Genomic DNA, 23,320 nt, shown 5'->3' with positions numbered 1-23,320 from the left:
TTTCTTTTCTTAAAATAGGTTCCAAACCCAGCATGAGGCTTGAACTCACAACTCTGAGGTCAAAAGTCAAATGCTCTACTGACTGAGCCAGCCAGATGACCCAAATACCATGTCTTCTTTATCCATTCATCAATCGATGGACACTTGGGCTGCTTCCATATCTTGGCTATTGTAAATAATGCTGCTATAAATATGGGGGAGATTCTATGTAAAAACATAATGAAGTATCACTATATACCATCTAGAATGGCAAAGATGTAGAGCAGCTATAATTCTCATCCATTGATGATGGGAGGTAAAAATGGTTCAGTACTTTGAACAACACTGTCCTTTTCTTATAAATTTAAGGATACATTTACTGCATGACCCAGCCATTCCACTCCTTTGGTATTTGCCCAAGAAAAATGAAAACATAAATCCATACAAAGATTTGTACACAAATGTTCATAACAGGCTTATGCATAATAGCCAAAACCTGGAAACAATCCAAATGTCTCTCAACTGGCCAATGGATAAATTGTGGAGCATTCATATAATATAATAATAATATCCAGCAATAGAAACAAATTATTGCAGAAACAGACATATGCAGCAATATGGATAAATCTCAAAAGCATTATAAGTGAAAGAAGCCAGACACTAAAGACTTCTTAATGTATGATTTCACTTATAACACAAAACTATAGTAACAGAAAGCACATCAATAGTTGCCAGGGAGCTAGGGGACAGGTCTGGCTATATAGGAATGTATACAGTCAGAGTTCTTCAGAGAAACAGAACAAAAAAGACATCTGTGTGTATATGTATGGATAGATTATGGGCAGGGAGGGGAAGAGATTTTGAGAGAAAGAGATTTTGAAGGAAAGAGATTTATTATGAGAAGACCCAGGAAAGCCAGTGGTATAGTTTCAGTCCAAGTCTGAAAGCCCGACAACCAGGAACACTGATAGTGCTCATCCAAGGGCAGCAGAAGACTGGTGTTCCGGCTCAGGAGGCAGGCTGAGAATTTTCCAAATCTTTAAGTTCTGCTTCCTTTTTGCTTAACAATTCTGTCTTCAATTCATTTCTCTCCTCTCTCATTTTACTATAAGCATTCAGGAAGAATCAGTTCACTCTTTCAAAACTTTGCTTAGAACTCTCTTCTGCTAAATATCCAATTTCATCACTCGCAAATTCTACCTTCTACAAGACACCAGAACACGAACACAGTTCAGCCAAATTCTTGGCCACTTTTAACAAGGATTAATTACCTTGTCTCCAGTTTCCAATAACATTTCTCATTTTCATCTGAGACTTCATCAGAATTACCTTTTACCATTCATATTTCTGTCCATATTTCCTATTTACTATCCAACATTATGTTCATGACTATGCATTCTCTAAGAAGATAGATGCTCTCTCTCCAGGGCTCTTTTCTTCCTGGACCCTCACCAGAATTCCCTTAAACAGTCCCTTCACAGCAATATTGGCCTTCCCTAGCATACATCTCAAAATTCTTCCAGCCTATACGCACTACCCAGTTCCAAAGCCACTTCTACCTTGTTAGGTATTTGTTATAGGAGCACCCAACTCCTTGGTACCAACTCTGTCTTCATCAGTTTGAGCTACTATAAAAAACATCATAGACTGGGTGGCTTAAACAACAAACATTTATTTTTCACAACTCTGGAGGCTGGGAAGTGGAATTCAAGATACTGGCGGATCTGCTATCTGCTGAGGACCCTTCTCCTGGTTTGTAGATGGCCACCTTCATGCTATATCCTCACATGGTGAAAAAAGAGATCAACTGTCTTATGTCTCTTCTTATAATCTCATGATGAGGGCTCCATCCCCATGACCTAATTACCTCACAAAGGCCCCACCTCTAAATATCATCACATTGGGGAGCAGAGTTTCAACATATGAATTTGGGGGCAACACAAACATTTAATCTATAGCAGAATATAAGGAAACCTTTTCAGGTGATGAAACTATTCTATATCACGACTGAGGTAGTGATTACATGGCTATCTACATTTATCAAAGCTTATTAAATTTTATCCTTAAAACCATCATTTTTATTGTATATAAATTACACATCAATAAAGGTAACAGGAAAAAAGATCACAGTTTTTTTTTTCTGGGTTAATAAACTTTGTAACTTATGAATTATTTATTTCTGAAAGTTCAGACAAAATCACTAGCAAATTTGTTTGCTGATTTCTACTTTTATTATTTAGTTCTATTTTCTATTTTCTTTGGTTCATTCCTTTGTTCCTTTTCTAAATTCTTTAGGTATAGGCTTAATTATATTTTTCTTACTAATTTAGGTATTTATAGCAATAATATTTCTAAGTACTGCTTTTGTAAATGCCTATAGATTTTAATTGTGTCAGGGTTAAAAAATAGTTTGCTGTTTTTCCAATTTATTATCTGACCCAGTTATAAAGGAAAGTAATTTTTATTTTTATATTCATTTTTTTAAAGTTTATTTCTTTATTTTGAGAGAGAAAGAGAGCAAGCAGGGGAGAGAAAGAGGGAAAGAATCCCAAGCAGGCTCCATGCTGTCAGCACAGAGTCCTACTTGGGGCTCAATCCCACAAACCTGTAAGAGGATGACCTGAGCTGAAATCAAGAGTAGGACTTTTGACCAACTGAGCCACCCAGGTGCCCCAGGAAAGTAGTATTTTAAATATCCTTACGGTTATGGGTGCCTAGCTGGCTTAGTCAGTGGAATGTATGACTCTTGACCTTGGGGTTGTGAGTTGGGGCCCCATGTTGGGTGTAGAGATTACTTAAAAATAAAATCTATTAAAAAATAAATAAAATATCCTTATGGTTAGGTACTTTTAAATTATACTTTCACTATCTCTAATTTTATTGCACTGTAGTTTAAGAATATAGTATATATAATTTCTGCCTTTTATTTACCAAAAACCTCTTTGTATCTTGCCTATCTTGAAAAAGATCGATATTTTTAATTTCCAAATTTTCCCATTTTGTCCTTTTCTTAAATGTTTTCATTGTACCTCATTGTGTGTAATGTCCAAATTTATCAAAAAGAGATGCTAATCTTTTTCATAGCTTAGTTAATTTAGTTAAGACAAATAAAATAATATACCTCAACATATCTTACATAATAAAGTACTATACAAGTATCAGTTATTTATGTTTTGGTAATAGTCTAATCTATTTAAATGTAACATAATACCTGTTTAGTTTAGGCCCATGCTTCATTCACCTACTCACTCATTCAAACATTATATTGAACATCTAGTAAATGCTAGGCACTGAGAAAATGAAAACAATTTAAAATCGTGTTCTTTGTATTTAAAGAGACAAGCAAAGTGATAATTACAATAAAGCACAGTGAAAACTATAGTAAAAGATGTATGTATACAATGAAAACCTAATCAAAACATAAAGGACCAAAAAAAGGCTATTTAAAAGACGACATGGCTGAGCTGAACCCTGAACAAGTAGAGACTCACCCCAATACTCATCTGGAATCTCAAGGGACTCTGAACACCAAAACAATCTTTAAAAAGAACACAGCTGGAAGATTCATATTTGCTGATTTCAAAACTTACTACAAAGTTATAGTAATCAAAACTGTGTGGTACTACCATTAAGACCAAAAAAACAAAACAAAACAAAACAAAAAAAAAAACAAAAAAGACAACAGACTAGAATACAGAGCCAAAAATAAGCCCTCATGTATATGGTCAAATAATTTTTGACAAGGTTTCCAAGACTAAGAATAGGGGAAAGGACAGTCTTTTCAACAATTGGTGCTGGGAAAACTGGAAATCCACATGTAAAGAAATGAATTTGGACCCCTGCCTCAAATCATATACAAAAATTAACTCAAGGGGTGCATGGGTGGCTAAGTTGGTTAAATGTCCAACTCTTGGTCTTGGCTCAGGTCATGATCTCACAGCTCCTGAGTTCAAGCCCCACCCCCACCCTTTTGGCTCTGCACTGACAGCTCAGAGCCTTCTTGGGATTCTGTCCCTCCCTCTCTCTGGTCCTCCCTGCTCTTACACTCTCACAAAAAAAAAAAAAAAAAAAAAAAAAAAAAATCTTTCTCCCTCTGTCCCTCTCCCCCACTTGCACACTCTATTTAAAAAAAAAAAAAAAAAAGACAAAATGACAACCCAATTAAAAATAGGCAAAAAACTCGAGTAGACATTTCCCCAAAGAAAACATACCAGTGGCCAACAAACACATGAACAGATGCTAAACATCATTAGTCATCAGGGAAATGCAAACCAAAACCCGAGTGAAATACCTTCACATTTGCCAGAATGACTATAATCAAAAAAGACAAATAATAACAAGTGTTGGAAATGATATAGAGAAATTGAAACCTTCATACATTATTGGTTGGTAAAATGGAGGAGCCACTTTGAAAAACAGTCTGGCAGTTCTTCAAAGAGTTAAACATAGAGGGACGCCTGGGTGGCTCAGTTGGTTAAGCATCTGACTCTTGGTTTTGGCTCAGGTCATGGTCTCATGGTTCAAGAGTTTGAGCCTCACACTGGGCTCTTCGCTAACAACATAAAGCCTGCTTGGGATTCTCTCTCCCTCTCTCTCTGCCCCTTCCCCACCCGTGCTTTCTCTCTTTCTCTCTCTCTATCTCAAAATGAATAAACTTAAAAAAAAAAAAAGATTATAGTAAAAGAAAAAGTTATATATAGAGGTTACAACAATTCACTCCCAGGTATATATAAAAAAGGTATTTAAACAAATACTTCTACATAGCTGTTCATAGTGATATTATTCACAATATCCAAAAATCAGAAACAATCCAAATGTCCATCAACTGATGAATGATAAACAAAATGGCGTATATCCATACAACCAAATATTATTCAGCCATGAAAAGGAATCAAGTACTGATACACACTACAACATGGATGAACCACGAAAACATGCTAAGTGAAAGAAGCTAGACACAAAAGACCACATACTGTATGATTCTGTTTACATGGTGTCCGGAAAAGACAAATCCATAGACATAAAATGAAGATTAGGGTTCTCCAGGGGTTGGAGGTATGGGGAAGTGGGCAGTGACTGCTACTTGGTATGGGGTCTCTTTTTGGGATAATGAAAATTTTCTACAATTAGATTATGGTGGTGGTTGCACAATCTTGTGAACAGACTAAGAAACACCAAATTGCATACTTTAAAAGGGTGAATTTTATGGTATGTCAATTATCTCTCAATAAAAGAAAACACAGACTCATAAAAACAAAGAATTGAAGACAGGAGCAGATAAGAAATATTAAGAAAATTGTAGAAGATGAAAATCAGGCAAATGATAACTATAGTAGTAGACTAAAAGAAGCTAAAAATTAAATGGCTGCATTAAGGAAAAGTGACAAGAAGCAAGTCTACCCTCTTATATATACCAAAAGGAATTAAATAATCGAAAGGTTTAGGAACTACAGGTACAAGTACCTGTGAAGGCATGCATGTCAATACAGGGGTTAGAGTTAGGGACTGAATGTTTGTATCCCCCAAATTCATTTGTTGAAATGTGGCTGTAGGTGGAATAAGAAATTATAGTAAAAAGAGGTCAGAAAGGTGGGACTCTGATCCAATAGGAACTGTGTCCTTTGAAGAAAAGCTACTAGAAAGCTCCCCTCTACACATATGTATCTGACAAAGCTATGTGAGTACATAGCAAGAAGTACATAGCAAAAAGAGTCATCACTAGAAACCAAATCCTGCTGGACCTTGATCTTGTACTTTGTAGCCTCCAGAACTGTGAGAAAATAAATTTCTGGTGGTCAAATCACGTAGCCTGTGATCTTCTGTCTTGGCAGCCCAAGCTAACTGATATAATTGGGTCAAAATTGTACATAAGAAGCAGTTATATTTCTAGAACTTATCCCCAACCTTGTGTAGGGACGTTACTACCTTTCCTCCACCCACATATAACATTAAAGGTTTATTCTCCATTAGAAGGCTGAATCATTAGCACTTTGCACATAGGAACACCAACAATAGTTGAAGGTAGAGGTGCCCTACTAAAAACAAGATGATTGCATTAAAGTCTACATATTGATCTGTCAAACCCTCCCCCGCTTAGCACCTGAACTGAAATCCAAAAAGCTCAAAAATCCCAAGGAAAGCTTCTTACATGAAAAACACATTAAAAAATAACAAACTAAAAAAAAAAAAACAAAAAAAACAAAAAAAAAAAAACTCAGGAGAAAAGAAAAAAATGCAGGAGACATAGATACAAACAAAACAAAAGAAAAAAATACCAAAATTAATAGAAAGGCAAGATAAGACCTTGTATTCCTAAATTCAGAAAACAAAAAAATAAGTAAAGAAATTTAAAATATAACAGTAGATATTTTAAAAATTCAGCAGGATTGGAAAGGTCAAAAATATTCACAGTAAGAACAACAACCAAAAAATATGGAAGAGAGAAAGATAAGAAAATTAGAGCATGAAGCCATAAGGTCCAATGCCTGAATAACAACAGTTCCAGAGACAGACATGAGAAAATATCAAACACATAATTCAGTAAAACTTCTTGGAACTGAAAGATATCAATTTCTATGTTGAAAGGATCTCAAGACAATAAATGAAAAAAGATCTACACCAATAGACATCTTTATGAAATATCACAAATCAAAATGGCATTAAATTTCTCAACAGCAATATAAAAAGCTAAAAAGGGAGACATGCCTTAAAAACTCTAAGGGAAAATTATCTCCAACATAGAATTTTATACCTACACAAACTATCCATCAAATGTAAGGGTAGTATAAAGACATTTTCACGGACACAAGATCCTCCAAATCTTTGCATGCACCTTTTCTCAGAAAGCTACTGGAGGATGCCACATAACAAAAGGAAGGAGTATATAAGGAAAAAGGTAAACACAGGCTTCAAGAAATATGGAATATAACTTGAGAGAGATAAGTAATATACATGATAAGGATAGAAGATTTAGAGAGCAACCAGACAAGACTGAAGTAGGAGGACCACTTAGGTGAAGGAGTGCTCCAGGAGAGTTCTCATAAAGAAAACAAATTGAAACTTGGAGAACACCTGATGTGTCTGCATAAACTGAGAGAAGACTGACCTTTTGGATGGAGTTTAGGGATAAATTAGAGACAAATTTATACAAAACCGACCAAATAAAAGACAAGGCAATTATTAACTACAGGAAAAAGGGGAAAAAAAACTATGTAAAAAGGGTAAATGTAATCATAGTGTACGACATAACTAATATATACATACCATTTCCATAGTCATAATAAACACTGAATACTGACTTAACCAAAAATCATAATTTTATTAGAAGGATAGGAGAAATGGAAGTTTTGGGGGTATAAAAGCACTGAATCCATCACAGGAAGTCATTAGATCACATCTAAATCTTTTTTTTTTTTAATGTTTATTTATTTTGACCTAGAGAGAGAGAGACAGAGCATGAGTGGGGGAGGGGCAGAGAGAGAGGGAGACACAGAATCTGAAGCAGGCTCCAGGCTCCGAGCTGCCAGCACAGAGCCCGACAGGGGGCTCGAACTCACAGACCGCGAGATCATGACCTGAGCCAAAGTCGGACGCTCCACCAACTGAGCCACTCAGGCGCCCCTCATCTAGAGCTCTTCTTAAAAGAAGGGGCTTAAACATGCTATTTAAAAATATGCAGCAGGGCACCTGGGTGGCTCAGTCGGTGGAGCGTCCGACTTCGGCTCAGGTCATGATCTCACAGCTCATGAGTTTGAGCCCCGTGTTGGGCTCTGTGCTGACAGCTCGGAGCCTAGATCCTGTTTCAGATTCTGTGTCTCCCTCTCTCTCTGCCCCTCCCCCACTCACGCTCTGTCTCAAAAATAAATAAACATTAAAAAAAATTTTTTTTTAAATATGCAGCAAAAAAGGAAAAGAAACAGTGAAAAAAATTTAAAATAGTCTCTTATGAGGAGTGGGACTTAGAGGGGAGAAGTTTGTGAGGTATGGTACTGCTGTGTTTTGTTAAAATTCTTTAGATCTGGGGTGCCTGGGTGGCTCAGTCAGTTAAGCGTCCAACTTTGGCTCAGGTCATGATCTCACAGGCCATGGGTTCAAGCCCTGCATCGGGCTCTGTGCTGACAGCTTAGAGCCTGGAGCCTGCTTCAGATTCTGTGTCTCCCTCTCTCTCTCTGCCCCATTCCCCACTCGCATTCTGTCTTCCTCTCTCTCAAAAATAAACATTAAAAAACAAAAACAAAAAAACTCGTTCAATCTACTTTGCCAGTAAAATTCTGTAGCTAATAAAAATAAACATTAAATTTTTATTTAAAAAAATTTTTTTAACATTTATTCATTTTTGAAAGGCAGAGAGAGCATGAATGGGGGAGGGGCACAGAGAGAGGGAGATGCAGAAACAGAAGCAGGCTCCAGGCTCCGACCTGTCAGCACAGAGCCCGACCCGGGGCTCGAACTCAGGGACCGCGAGATCATGACCTGTGCCGAAATCAGCCGCTTAACGGACTGGGCCACCCAGGTGCCCTAAACATTAAAATTTTTAAAATGTGCTCTTTGGATCTTCCCTCTCCTTGCCCATTATTTGTAACATATTGTTTTCCTAACAGTTTTTTTAGTTTTTCATTTGTTTCATCTAGTTACGACTTTGTAATATTTTTATATTTTTTCTTTCACCAATTTACACAGCCAACTTTATTTGTTAATGTTCTCTGTTACTGTTTTCCCAATTGTTTTATTTATGTGTCTTCACTTCAAATGTCTGAGTGCTGCCAGATTTCTTATATTTGTGCCTTTCTTCTTTCCCACAGCAACAAATACAAACTTCCTTTGCTCTCCTAAGCCTTTTACTTCTGTTTCTCTAACTTTGAGAACAAAACCCTGAAAATCCTACTTCAAAGACAAAGAAGAGGTGGTCAGGTAAAGAATATCAACTTTCAGCTCTATTTCTAAGCTTAATTCTGTCCTTCACCTTCCTTATGTTCCATCTCTGTTGGTCAAATACAATTATTCCTTGTAGAGTCAGAGTTTTTTCCTTTTTCTTTTTATTGAGCTATACGTGACATGTAACTTATTAGTTTCAAGGGTACAGCATAATGATTTGGTATTTGTATATATTATGAAATGATCACCACAATAAGTCTAGTTAATAATATATCACCACACACAATTACAAATTTTTTTTTTCTGATGACAACTTTTAAGCTCTCTCAGCAACTTTTAAATATACAATACAGTATCATTAACTATAGTCACCATGCTGTCCATTACATCCCCAGGACTTACTGTATAACTGGAAGTTTGTACCTTTTTCAACAACTGCCAATCTGTTCTCTGTACCTACGAGTCTAATTTATTTTTAGATTCCACATATTAGTGAGATCATATGGTATTTGTCTTTGTCTGCTTTATTTAACTTAGCATAATGCCCTCAAGGTCCATCCATGTTGCAAATGACAGGATTTCCTTCTCTTTTTATTGCTGAATAATCCTTGGAGAGTCCTTTTAAGACCATCTTAGGATCCGACTTCTCAGTTGGGAATTGATGTTACTTGAGAAAAATGTTACCTATAAATTGCTTTCAGGTATAATAAAATGTTTGTCCATACTAATTATAATAATGACATTGTGGGGCGCCTGGGTGGCTCGGTCGGTTAAGCGTCCGACTTCGGCTCAGGTCATGATCTCACGGTCCGTGAGTTCGAGCCCCGCGTCGGGCTCTGTGCTGACAGCTCAGAGCCTGGAGCCTGTTTCAGATTCTGTGTCTCCCTCTCTCTCTGCCCCTCCCCTGTTCATGCTCTGTGTATCTCTGTCTCAAAAATAAATAAACGTTAAAAAAAATAATAATGACATTGTATTATGTTTTATAAATATATAAAAAACATTTGTCCATATTTGAAGATCAATAAAATTTGTTGGACTCAAATATTTTTTATATTTATATTTCATTTATTTATTTATTTGAGAGAGAGAGAGTGTGTGTGTATGTGTTGTACAAGAAGAGAGGGGGAGAGGGAGAGAGAGAATCCCAAGCAGCCTCTGTGCTGTCAGCACACAGTCCAACACGGGGTTGAACTGTGAGACCATGACCCGAGCCGAAACCAGGAGCCAGACACTTAACCAACTGAGCCACCCAGGTGCCCCTAGGACTCAAATATTTTCAAAGATCTTAAAACAGTTTAGAGATTAGGCAGAATGCCCATAATGCCTAATGGATAAATGGGGCCCTGGTTCCCACCTTCAAAATAAGCTTTACCTCTAACGTAAGAGAAGGGAAACAAAAATAATATAAAAACAGGGAGGGGGACAAAACATAAGAGACTCATAAATATGGAGAACAAACAGAGGGTTACTGGAGGGGTTGTGGGAGGGGGGATGGGCTAAATGGGTCAGGGGCACTAAGGAATCTACTCCTGAAATCATTGTTGCACTAAATGCTAACTAACTTGGATGTAAATTAAAAAAAATAAAATAAAATAAAAAATAACCTTCACCTCTGCCCTTGATCCCAAAGTTCCTTCTCACCTCTTCTGAAAACATATTCAGTGAATCATCCTTTCCTTCTCCTAGATCTTCCCTCTGTCCTTCTAAAATGGCTCCTTTTCCTTCAGCCTATACACATATTCCAGTCTCTCTCATCTAAAAAGCTAAAAACAACAAAATCTCTCTACTCTTGCTTTTCCTTTTCCTTCTCCTCTCCTTTTCCTTCCCCAAACAACCAAACTTCTGGGGAAAAAATTTTGAACCTACCTATTGTCTCAACTCATTCGCTCTTCCCCTTTACTCTTCCATCCAGGAAAATCTGGCATCCTGCCACACTGCTCCAATGAAACTTCTCGCCTCATGCCACTAACAACCTCCTTGGCAGCTCTATTCTTGTTTGACCTCTACGAGGCAACTGATATTACTGAACACTCCCTCCATCTTGAAACTCACTCCACCTCCAGTTTCTGTGGCATCACCTTTTCCTCGTTCTCCTAAATCTTCTACTAATCATTCTGAGTCTAGGAAGGTTAATATCTTTATATATTGTAAAACAGGCTCTCTGAAGACAAGATTTACACTCCTACAATGGGTCTCTAACTCCCAATTAAAAAAAAAAAAATGTGGCAGCAAAGTCACCACCAACACTGAGCAACCAACACAATTATAAAGAACTAAAACCCTAACGTTACATATGCTCACGGAAGTGTAGAAAGGGACTATTCTGATTAGTTGGAAATGTCTACGAAGGACAGAGAACTGATACAAGAGAAATGACAAGAGACAGAGTTAAGAAAGAAAAAGAATGGAGAACAAGGATAAGGGATGAACTATCTCTGTACTTTGAAAGGCAGAGGTAGGGGACAAAAGTTAAACACCCACCAGTGCATCCATGCTTCAGCTATGAATCAGGGCAATTAGCTGCCAGCAATATACCTCACTTTCAGTGGAGGAGACATCTCCACTGTAAACACTAGGTATGCCAGATTACAGTTTGCTTCCCCCCAAATCTGTGCTCCCATTCTTGCACATGATTGTCTGGCTGAATTTCAATTCCCAGGCTCCTTTGCAACTAGAAAGTCATTTCTCACCTATGAAATGTAAGCACAAGGTGTGTTTGTAACTTCTGCCTGACTTGCTTAAAAGGTGTTTACCCTGCAGTCCTTCCTTCTCCTTCTGCTTTCTATTGGCTGGAAGTGGCTACAATGGAGGAGTCCAAGGAAACCTTGTGTCTCAAATCTTACGAAAGTACTACAACGGAAGAAGAGATGTCAGTGATAACTTTGTCATTAAAAAAGATAAATTATTTTCTGGTGTCCCTTTTCTAAACATAAAAATCAAAGCTCTGTGTGTGTGTGTGTGTGTGTGTATGTGTGTGTGTGTGTTTTACTTGGCTGAGTTAAAGAACTTTCCACTTGAGGAGCCTGATGTCAGGTCCTTCAAAAATAATTCTTTTCCCTTAACTACTAGGAAATATGATAAGAAAAAGTTCACAATGTGAGACAAGTCAACTACTTCTTTTCCTTGTGAGTTTCTCCTTTAGAAATATGAAATCAAAAACAAATATTTACTGGAAGAGCAAAGGTCAAAACAGTCCCTATGTCCAGACATGGCAACAAAGATTAGCAAGACTTCACAGGCTATTCATAGGCATAACCTTGATGAGAAAAAAGGCAGGACCATTCTCCCTGAAGACCTAACCTATTTTCTTCTACTTACATATTTATAGTTCTGTACATGCCAACCCTTGAAGACGAGGCAAAAGACTGACTGCGTATGTAAGGCTTTGTAAGTTAACCATGAGTCTAAATATCAGGCTTGGTGGTTGACAGACTATCAAAAAAGACAATTTGGGGTCTTATTAAATAGCTTAAGATATTTGATGTAGATTAATTCATCCTCTCAGCTCCCTGTGAGGTGGGTTTTATCAACTCCATTTTGGGGGTAAATTTGATCAAGGAGAATAATAGCCTTTTCCATATACAAAATGCCTTCCTTATAAAGAGCTCCACATATTTATTTTCTCAGTATTCTAACATTCCTGCAAGGTAGGTGGTAATATTACCTTCTCCTTTCTTATAGGTAAAATGCTATGGCTCAAGGAGCTTGATGACTTACACGGTAGCCTATATTTTACCCACTAGCTAGAACATACTGCTTGGGATTGACACCAGACCACGGACTCAAGTTTGAACTGCACATAATTCAAAAGTGTCAAGCTTCTAGTTTTCTCTATAGCCATCTTTCAACACATCACATTCCAAAAAGGATTGGGGTCATGCTTGTTGTTTAAGCTCATGTGTGCACTGTTTATAAAGCTTATTATCGTTTCTCTAAATTGAACTATTTAAGTTTTGTCTAAATGCCCAAAAGCTAAATTATTTTTTGTTTACTGTCTGTGCACTAGCATTGTAAATGATGTCATCAGGAATGTACAGAACTCTTAGACAAAGCTGCAGGGCCAATAAAAGCAACTCACTTTGGGAAAAATGCATTTCTTCTTCTTCCTTTTTTTTTTTTCTTTTCTTCTTCTTCTTTTTTTTTTTTTTTTTTTTTTGAAGTAGGCATCACACAAAAAGATGACTCATTAAGCCCAAAAGGGTTGACTCCACCATGTGAGGGCTTCTTATGCAGCCCTCTACAAAGAGACCTGAGTGGCAGCATGAGGCCTCCTCTTCTGTGCATTTCCCTCCAGGCAGAATGTGCATTTGTGTGGCTACATACACAATTATAATCTCCCCTGAAAGGCAATTCCTTCCATATGACAGGCTGAACAGTGGCCTGAGTGCTAGCCTCATGTTGCCTGTGCAGTTAACATGCTGACATTCCAGACACATTTAATCTCTCCTTTCTGAGAAACTAAGATGGAACAGAAGAAGTGAAGCTGGAAAAAAGTCCGCACAGAGAGAAAGGAGGCCAGCCCGAGCGCCCAAATTCACTTTCTCAGGGGCTGAGCTTCTTTGTGTGCTGTCTACTTCCGTGTCAACTTGCAGGACTTTGGGGCATGAGAACCATGGAGCCGAGTGGTTCTGGCAGCCTCTCCATTTGACAAGCAAAGCCAAAGACATGTGGCCTTTGGTACATTTCACATTCAAAAGTGTGATTGTTTCAAACATGCCTATTTTTAAATATGTAATTTTCCTATTTAGCACACGTTGAATATAAGTTGGCCACAGGAGGAGTACTGCCACACAATTAAGGGGAAAAAAAAGGCAATGGCTCTGATGCAGCCCTATCCCTGCCAGATACCTCTGTTTACTGGGGGCAAGTAGGGGCTATCCCAGGTGAGAGAAGTCTGAGTTTAACAAACACCTGATATGAAGGCCTGGGCACAAACAGATTTCTGTCTGAGATTACAGAAACTGAAGCTTGTGTTTTATCACAATTACCTGTAATCTCAGGGCCAGATAATAGTATTAACAAGACCTTGAGCTACACAATAGGACAGCTGGAAAAAGGCTCTTACTCTCCAAAGAACAGTGCTTTTAAAAAGCTAATTCAATGAAGAAAAAGAAAGGACTCTGAAAGTGCCTTCTCAAACAATATTTACTTTTACTGGGTTCCTACTAATCAAACAAAACTTAGTCAAAAGCTTTTATGAAAAATACATTTGATGATTTCAGCAGTAATTGCTTTGTTCAAAGAAAGGTGCTTAAGAGAAAACATAGCTAATGGGATCAGTAATTTGGTAAGTTCAGATGTGTTTGGGAAAATCCCTCCTCTCTTTGATAAATCATTAAAATGCTGCTCAGATAAATGTGTTTTGACTTGAAATTCCAATCATAGAATGAGCTATTTCCTACAGCCCCTAGGGAAGCAGTACAGGGGCAATCCCAACACAGAGAACCCAGAGATTAGTTTGTGAGGGTAATTCCAGTCTTAAAGCATTTTATTCTGCCCAACTACAGGATGGGATCTCATGGAGATGCCCCAAGAGTGTATAAAATGTGCTTCCTTCTTAAAATACCATTTTTAAAAAATGGGTTAAATCTTACTATTATGTAACCAAACAGTAGAAACTATGGCATAAACCATGAAACTATCCTTAGGGATAATTAGAGTATAAAACCAGAAGGATCCGGGGCATAAAACCAGAGGGATCCGGGGCATAAAACCAGAAGGATCCGGGGTATAAAACCAGAAGGATCCGGGGTATAAAACCAGAAGGATCCAGGGCACATTTTAACCAGTCATCCTTTTTTGCTCATCCTTGGAAGGAGGGGAAAAAAGCCTAGTGTCTCTCCATAGTAGAAATTTAATAACTATTTGTTGAACTGGATTTTTCTCTCTCTTTTTAAGAAAAAAATTATTCTGCTACTTAAAGCAGACCATCCATTTAACAATTGAGCACTTAATTTGAGCCAAGCACTGTGCTAGATTTTTGAGATACTGAGAGAATAAGCCTGCCTTTATCACTTACATTCTAGTAGAACCAGACAATAACCAAGTATACAAATAGATAAGATAACGGTGATAAGTGTAAGAAGGATATAAACAGGATGATGGACTTAATCATTTATCTCTTCTCATCTTTAATTACTTTTTTAAATTTTTCTTTATTTATTTATCTTGAGAGAGAGAGAGAGCATGAGAGAGAGAGAGCATGCATGAGTGGGGACGGGCAGAAAGAGAGGGAGAGAGAGAATCCCAAGCAGGCTCTGAGCTGCCAGTGCAGAACCTGACTCAGGGCTCTATCCCATGAACCATGAGATCATGACCTCAGCTGAAACCAAGAGTTGGTTGCTCAACCAACTGAGCCACCTAGGTACCCCTACTATTATTACTTTTTAAAACTTCACCAACTGTGCCTCCTAAAATTACTCCTTTAGCAAACATGATATTTGTGTAAACAAAAGTGATGTCTAACTTTTGGGACAGCAGTTGGAGGAAAGATTTTAATATTACTTAAATATATAAATGATAAGGTCAAAAGTTTACAGAATTGTTTGAAGACCCCGGAATAACAATGAAATCATCTGCAATTTAGTTACCTTGGAGAAACGGGAGTGGGGGGGAGGGTCAGGAACAACATGCCTTAGAAGTCATTTGCTCTTTTTTTTCCCCAATAAAAACATATTTATCACATTTATCAAATGGCTTACAGAATCCTTGGAAAGGCAGAAGAAACAGAGTCTAGGCTGAACATCCAGGAACAACTCCCAGAGGCACATCCCAGACCTGGGCCACTTAGGGAGCCGCTGCCCTGCCATGACTGAGAAGCTGCCAACCGAACCGGGAAAGCAGCAAGACAGCAGCACACATGCAGCCCACCCCCTCTACAACAGCACTCATGCCACTGTCACCTTATGTTACTGTCATCTGTGAGTATGTCCCATCTCCTATGTATGGCATTAAGTTTCCCAGGAGGGATGCTTTATATTCATGTTTTGCTATATATATAGACAGGGTATTCAGGAAAGAAGGAAAGAAGGAACAATTAGGAAGAAAGGAAAATGAGAAGAGGGGAAAGAAGAAGTGATTTTGTGAACATGTTCGTTACTATTTTAAAGTGATCAGTTCTGGGGCATCTGGGTGACTCAGTCGGTTAAGCGTCAGACTCTTGACTGTGGCTCAGGTCTGATATCAGGGTTGGTAGATCAAGTTCCGTGTCTCCGTGCTGAGTGTGGACCCTGCTTAAGATTCTCTCTCTCCCTCTGCCTTTCTCCCCTGCTTGCGTGTGCACTCTCTCTCTCTAAAAAAAAAAAAAAAAAAAAAAAAACAACAACAACAACAAAAAAACTTTTTAAAAACCTTCCAGTTTTTAAAGCAACTAGTTTTATCTAGTTTCTAAAGATTCAGGAAGTCAGTGTAACATCTATAATATTTTATTTCATTTCCTTTCTGCAACAATCCAAGCACTTTAAAGCCTGAAGCGCATTTCTGCTAGTTTATTACAAATAGCAATGTTTCCTAGCATATGGTTGGGTTTGGAAGATTCATTAGTGATATTCAAATAAAAATAAGTTTTCTTATCAGGATTCATCCAAAAGCAAAAAAATTAATTAATTAAAAGTGTCTGGCAGTAAGACAAGTATATCATGTGCTACGATATCAGCAAATACAAAAAACAGTAATAAGATTAGTAACACGTAAGAGTCTTCTACATAGAAAGAATTGTATGTCAGAACCTCTGCCAAGGCTTGAAGAAATTGTATTAACCTTGAGGCTGGAAGGGACTATATTAGTGACTGTTGGATGTTGTCTTAGTCCAGGTACTCTGAGAAGCGACACCAAGACAGGATCAGACATGCAAGAGATAATACTGGGGGGAAAACCCACAAGGCAAATGGGGAGGGAGCCACAGGAGGCTGGGATTGCTGACCGATGACAATGATCCTTTAGAGTGAGAGAGAGAGAGATGGAGAGGGAGAGAAAGAGAATTTAGACTACAGTGCAATGGGAGTCTTCCAGGCAAAGTCACCATCAAAAGAATCAGTCACATATCTCATAGCAGTGGGTCTGTCCAACCCAGCCACTGGCTGGAAGCAGTTTGCGGGAAGTGTGACCTCAGTGTGAACAAGGTGTTGGATTCAGAGCTGGGGTTGAAAGTTAATTATCCTCCCTTCCCCACAGCAGGATATCTGAGAGTCACATTTAATGGCTGCCACAGATGCATTATATGCTTTTATAAAAAGTATAGTTATAATAATTGTTAATATTTATTGAGCACCTTCGCAGGTGCTCTAAAAGAAAAGGTATCTTACTCATCTTTGTATACTCTCTTTTCACAATGTAGACACAATGCAGCAGCCAAGCAGTGCTCTAAAAGTTCACATGTATGGATGCGGTAAGTACTGTTATTATCTACAGCTTGCAGATAAGGAAACTAAGGCGCAGAGAGGTTAAGTAACTTCTTCAAAATCACACAGCTACCCAAAGTACACAAATTACCCTCAATAAAACTCTCCCGAATAGATTACTTTTAGAGGTGACATTCTTCATTGCTGGCCTCTGCGAGATGAGTCTTGTGGCAAGAGAGAACTGGAATTTTACTATTCCCAGACCCATCCTGATTCCTAGGATGCCCCCTCCTGGCAGAAATGTTAAATTAAGCACTTGAAATCACCTGAACTTACTCCAGGATCCATGCATAGGTCTATATGCAATAGTTGGAGCCACAATTTTGGAGTCACTCAAGATATTTATAGCACAGAGTTTAACAATATGGACTCAGATTACTGGGTTAGAATTCTGCCTCCTTGACTTACTAACTAGTTTTTCAATATTTTTATGCTGCAGTTTCCTCATCTGTCAAATGGAGATAACAATTAAAATTATCTTCATGTGCATTAATATATGTAAAGCACTTAAAATGTTACTGGTGCATAATAAATGCTTAATTCCTTTTTTTTTTTTTTAGTGCTTAATTAAGTCTTAATAGTTGCTGCTAGCTGCTCACATTTAGGGTACCCTAAAATAAGATTATTCACATTTGATTTAACATATGTTTGCATTAAGTGTCTACATTGTGAAAGGCAAGTATACAATGATGAGTAAAATACAATTCCTGTTCTCAGGAAACTTATTTGCAACTAATAAACTTTTTTTTTTAATGTTTATTTATTTTTGACAGAGAGAGAGAGAGAGACAGACAGACAGACAGAGCATGAGCGGGGGAGGGGCAGAGAGAGAGGGAGGCACAGAATCTGAAGCAGGCTCCAGGCTCTGAGCTGTCAGCACAGAGCCCGACACGGGGCTCGAACTCGCAGACTGTAAGATCATGACCTGAGCCGAAGTCGGATGCTCAACCGACTGAGCCACCCAGGCGCCCCACTAATGAACTATTTAAGAGCTCCATTCTTAACAGAGAAGCAAGTATCACTGCCCTTTGCAGGCAAGTAAATGTTTTGGTTTATTTATTTGTATCTTGTTGGTGGAGAAGGGAAAAAAAAGGCTAAGGAATCGACAAACGTGCGTTTGAGCCCTGGCTTTGCTATGCATCATCACCTATATGACTTTGTACGAATGAATGAGCCTTTCTAAGCTTCAGTTTCCTCATTTGTAAAATGAGATGATATTAATAACTACCAAATAGGGGCACCCGGGTGGCCAGTTGGTTAAACGTCCGACTGTGGGTCAGATCATGATGTCTTGGTTTGTGAGTTTGAGCTCCACATCAGGCTCTCTGCTGTCAACACAGAGCCTGCTTCAGAGCCTCTGTCCCTCTCTCTCTCTCTGCCCGCCCCCCTGCTGCGCTCTCTCTCAAAAATAAACAAACATTTTTTAAAAATGTAAAAAAAAAAAAAACACAACAACTACCAAATGGGACGAACAATACCCACTTTGTGTCGTGGTTGTGAAGAATAAGTGAGATAAGGCACGGTGCTAAGTACGTACAAAGTGCTTAAAAACCGTAACTTAAAAAAACTATCCAACTTACTGTGATTCCTCTAAAAGTAGAGCCTCCAAAGGAAAGAGATCATCTCTGATTTCCTAGAATTATCTATTATGCCAACCTAATACCAAACTTAGTGAGAGTAAGCAGTTTCCATGGAAACTGAAGAGGCAACTTGGAGCATGAGTGAAAGCAGGCACCTCACCAAATTAGGTGAAGTAAAAAAGAAACTTCACACCCTCATGCTTATACTCAGGTCAGCACGTAGGTGGTGTGTTTTGCAAACCTGGGACCAGAACAGGCTGCCCTTCGGCTCTAGAGAGTTCTCCACACCCAACCAGATACACAGACACACCTCAGCCTCTGGCAGAAGCTTCCAATAAGTAGATTTCATAAGGCTGGAAATCTTTCAAGCGTTCTATCCTTATTTCATCTCCTTACCAGACTCTCTTCTATTCAGCCCTCGGCATTAACACAACTTCTGTCATTACATTCTGATGACTGCAGGCATGAACATCATTGAGTTGCTTCTGTAATGATGATCTTAAGATCCTAAGCCATTCCAGGCCATGATTACAGGTTCCTAATCCACAAAGTCAGCAGGGAATGGATCAGTTTACCCAACTGATGAAAGACTGTTTTCTTCACTAATAGTCAAAAAGGCAAATATAAGGCCTGGTTAGCAGACAGAAAGGGAAATTTGCAGATATTCACTGAATAGACATCACTGTAATTTCTATCGTAACACTAAAAAGAGATCACCCGACACACGTACCAAGGGGTGCTCAGCTTTGGCTTTTCTGTTTCACTGAATGCCTAGAGTTTTCCTGTCCTTGCAATTTTCTTTTCTCTATATGTATTTTCTTCTCTAGGCCTATACATGCAAGTGACTTTATAACTTATAAGAGAAAAAAAAAAGAAAGAAACCAAAAAGATAAAACTCTCTACAGGTATTTAAATTTTTTAAACCAGGAAATATTTTATTAATCTATGAAGAATGTTTTCAGGGCGCCTCGGTAGTTCAGTCAGTTACGTGTCTGACTCTTGATTTCAGCTTAGGTCATCACCAACCATAAGATCTCATGAGATGGAGCCCTACTTCAGGCTCCGTTCGCTAGGAGCACACAGCCTACTTGGGATTTTCTCTCTCCTTCTCTCTCTCTTCCCCTCCCCCGCTCACATGCTTGCATGATGGTGCTCCTTCTCTCCGTCTCAAAATAAACATTCAAAAAAGAGAGAGTGGTTTTCAATGGTCATTAAACTGAGGGTGAATACTTCAAAACAGCCTATACGTAAAATAGAGCAAACTATAATGGATAGAGGTTGTTCTCAACTAAAAACAAACGCATTTCAGTTGCAGGGTTTGATGAATCATGAGGAGGCCAGTGAGGAGTATGACTTTGTTTAGGGCAGTATGAATGTCCAGATGCTGAATGGCACAGGGAGTTAAGACACTTGAATACGCAACAGAGCCTGAAGAAGCACTTGCTCAGGGTTCAAACATTAGGTGGACAGGTGGAGAGTGAAGCTTTTTTTAATCAACTTGGGACTTTGATTCTGTTTGTAGATTCATTATCAGCACTGCCACTTGCCACTGAATTAGTCTTCCTGAAAAAGTCACTATGGAGGGATCACCAACTTCTATTCACTAAAGCACTATATATAAAATATGCTAAGCCTTTGAGGTATATCATTTAAACAGCAAACATCCAAAGGACTGAACAATGGACCAGGCTTTTCAAATATTATATAGATTCATTGAATACTGGATAAATAAGATAAAATACATAAAATCCTTTGCAAAAGTCTAGGCATTGCTAGACACTGATATTATTATTCATTGGATACAAAATTATCTGTGATAAAACTATGCCCTTTTGACTAATTAATGGATGTGGTCAAGTAACCTTTTTCTCTCTCTCTCCATATATACATACATACACATATGTATATACACATATCTATACACTTCTCTCTATATATACCATATACCTTTCAAGAAACAAAGTTAAACTTGACAGAAAGATGCTCAATTGCATAAAATAAATGCACACTAAATCCACCCTGGGACTATTTGCCACTTAACAGGTTGAAAACGTTCAAAAATTTTATACATTTTGTTGGAAAGACCATGGGAAAACAGGCATTCTTATATTGCTGACAGCCTCTATAAAGGGCAATTTAGTACTATCTATCAATATGTAAAATGCATATACCACCCCCCCAAATAAATAAAAAATAAGATAAAATGTATATGCCTCTGATCCACCAATTCTACTTTGTGGAATTTATCTTTGCGGATATACTAGTAAAGGAACAAAATTGCAGGTTATTCAGTGGAGTATTTTTAGTGATAGCAAAAGGCTAAAAATAACTTGTCTACCAACAGAGAATTGGTTAAATTATTTAAATACTATGTAGCTAAAACAATTTAATTTAAAAAAATTTTTAACATTTATTCATATTTGAAAGACAGAGACAGAGCATGAGTGGGGGAGGGACAGACAGAATCCAAAGCAGACCCTAGGCTCTGAGCTGTCAGCACAGAGCCTGACGTTGGGCTCGAACTCACAGACCAAGATCATGACCTGAGTGAAGTCGGACGCTTAACTGACTGAGCCACTCAGGCACCCTCAAAAAAAATTTTTTTTAAGAAGGAAGCTTTTGGGGCACCTGGGTGGCTCAGTCAGTTAAGCGCCAGACTTCAGCTCAGGTCATGATCTCACAGTTCATGAGTTCAAGCCCCACATCAGGCTCTGTGCTGACAGCTTAGAACTTGGAGCCTGCTTTGGATTCTGTGTCCCCCTCTCTCTCTGCCCCTCCCCTTCTTGTGCTCTGTCTCTCTGTCTCTCAAAAATAAATAAACACTAAAAAAATTTTTAAAAAAGAAGGAAGCTAAGACCGACATCTTACTCTAAGATCTATTAAATGAAAAAAAGTAGGCACTATATTCTCCCTTAGGTACATAATAAACTAATTCTACTAGAAGGATACGTAGGAAGCCCACAATAGTGGTTACTGTTATGGTGCTAAGGGTGGAGGAAAATTGGCATTAGGGGAAGGGAGGCGGGAGGAGACTTCACCATAAACTTCTTTATATTTTTAACCCAATTTCCATATTACCACTTTAGAATTTTAAACCAGAACGTTTTTAATTTAAAAAATTTTATAATACATCTATATGACTATTATTCAGTGATAAAAAGAAATGAGCTATCGAGCCAGGAAAAGACATAGAGGGCCTGAAATGCATACTGCCAAATGAAAGAAGCCAATCTGAAAAGGTTGCATACTATAGGACTCCAACTATATGACATTCTGTAAAGCTTCAGAGATAGTAAAATAAGATCAGTGGAGGCCATGGGTTGGGGGGGGGGGGGGGCAGGAGAAAGGATGAATAGGTAGAGCACAGAGGATGTTGAGGGCAGTGAAACTACTCTGCCCATACCCTCACAGCAGACACGTGACATACATTAGTCAAAACCCGCAAAACTATACAACACAAAGAATGAACCCTAATGTAAAGCATGGACTTTGGTTAGGTTCATCAATTATAACAAATGTACTCCACTAATGTCAGATATTAATAATAGGGGAAACCGAGTCAGGGGGAGAGAGTATATGGGAACCGCTCTGTGCATCTACTTGATTTTATGTAAACTTAGAACTGCTCTAAAAACTAGCCTATCATTTTTAAGCATAAGCGTATATATACACATACATATACGCAAACATATATACATCCTCTTTTCATCCAGCAAAGGCCTCACACATCGAAGGTGCTCAGTAAAGTACTACAGCTACTGCCTTAGTGGTCAAGAGCTCAAGCTCTGGAGTGGCCAAATGAGGCTCTGATTCTAGCTCTACCATTTTCTAACTGTGTGGCCTTATTTATCCAAGCTACCTCTTCAGCCTCAGTTTCTCCGTCTGCAAAATGGAGGAAAAACATCGTATTTCTTCCTAGGGCTGTTGTGAAGATTAAGTAAAAATGCATGCGAAATGCTTGATTAGCACAGTGCCTAACGTAAAAGAAATGCTCAAAAATGCCAGTGGCGGCTGTAACGGTAAAATGATTGTTCACAGAATGACTGATTTGGCACTTCAGGTTCCAAGGTTACTGCACCACCAGCATTATCTATAAGATCTCCAAAGGGCCCCCAAATTCTCAACTCCAACCTATCCCCCTTTGAACACCATCCACACTGCCTGAGCCCCGGACACTTCAGACATGCTTTGACCCCCAGATGCTGTTTTCCCCGCAAGTCCAGGCCCTGGAACGCGCCCCCTCCCGGCCCCTCCCTACTCCACCCGGCCCGGGCCCCACTCAGGCCCCGCCCCGCCTCCTCCCCCGACCCTGGCCTAACTGTCTGCACTTCTTTCCTTCTGCGAAGCTGAAGGAAGCTCCTACCCAAATACTCGTAGTCCGGTAGGGCTAGGCGCTCTGGACTCAGCATCCTTTGACCACGGTAGCTTCCAAAGCTCTAGCTCTCCGGCTTCCGGAACCCAGGTCGCCGGCTCTCTCCGTTGCCATGG

The 23,320-nt window shown here is 38.7% G+C and overlaps 1 protein-coding gene across 3 annotated transcripts in view; it reads right to left on the bottom strand.

Moving 5' to 3' along the window:
* The window catches only part of CD1H11orf49 (chromosome D1 C11orf49 homolog), a 199,086-nt gene extending 175,769 nt beyond the window's left edge, over positions 1-23,317 (bottom strand). For all 3 annotated transcript variants that reach the window (XM_007082131.3, XM_007082130.3, XM_007082133.3), the window contains exon 1: positions 23,196-23,317. In XM_007082131.3, coding sequence (XP_007082193.2) covers positions 23,196-23,241 — 46 coding nt within the window. In that variant the 5' untranslated portion in view covers positions 23,242-23,317. The remainder of the gene's footprint in view (positions 1-23,195) is intronic.
* Between the last annotated feature and the right edge of the window lie 3 nt (positions 23,318-23,320).

This window comes from Panthera tigris, chromosome D1 (genome assembly GCF_018350195.1).
Source record: "Panthera tigris isolate Pti1 chromosome D1, P.tigris_Pti1_mat1.1, whole genome shotgun sequence".
NCBI classification, from domain to species: Eukaryota; Metazoa; Chordata; class Mammalia; order Carnivora; family Felidae; genus Panthera; species Panthera tigris.
The sequence above is the reverse complement of the archived record's forward strand: the minus strand, read 5'-3'. Positions and strand labels throughout refer to the sequence as shown.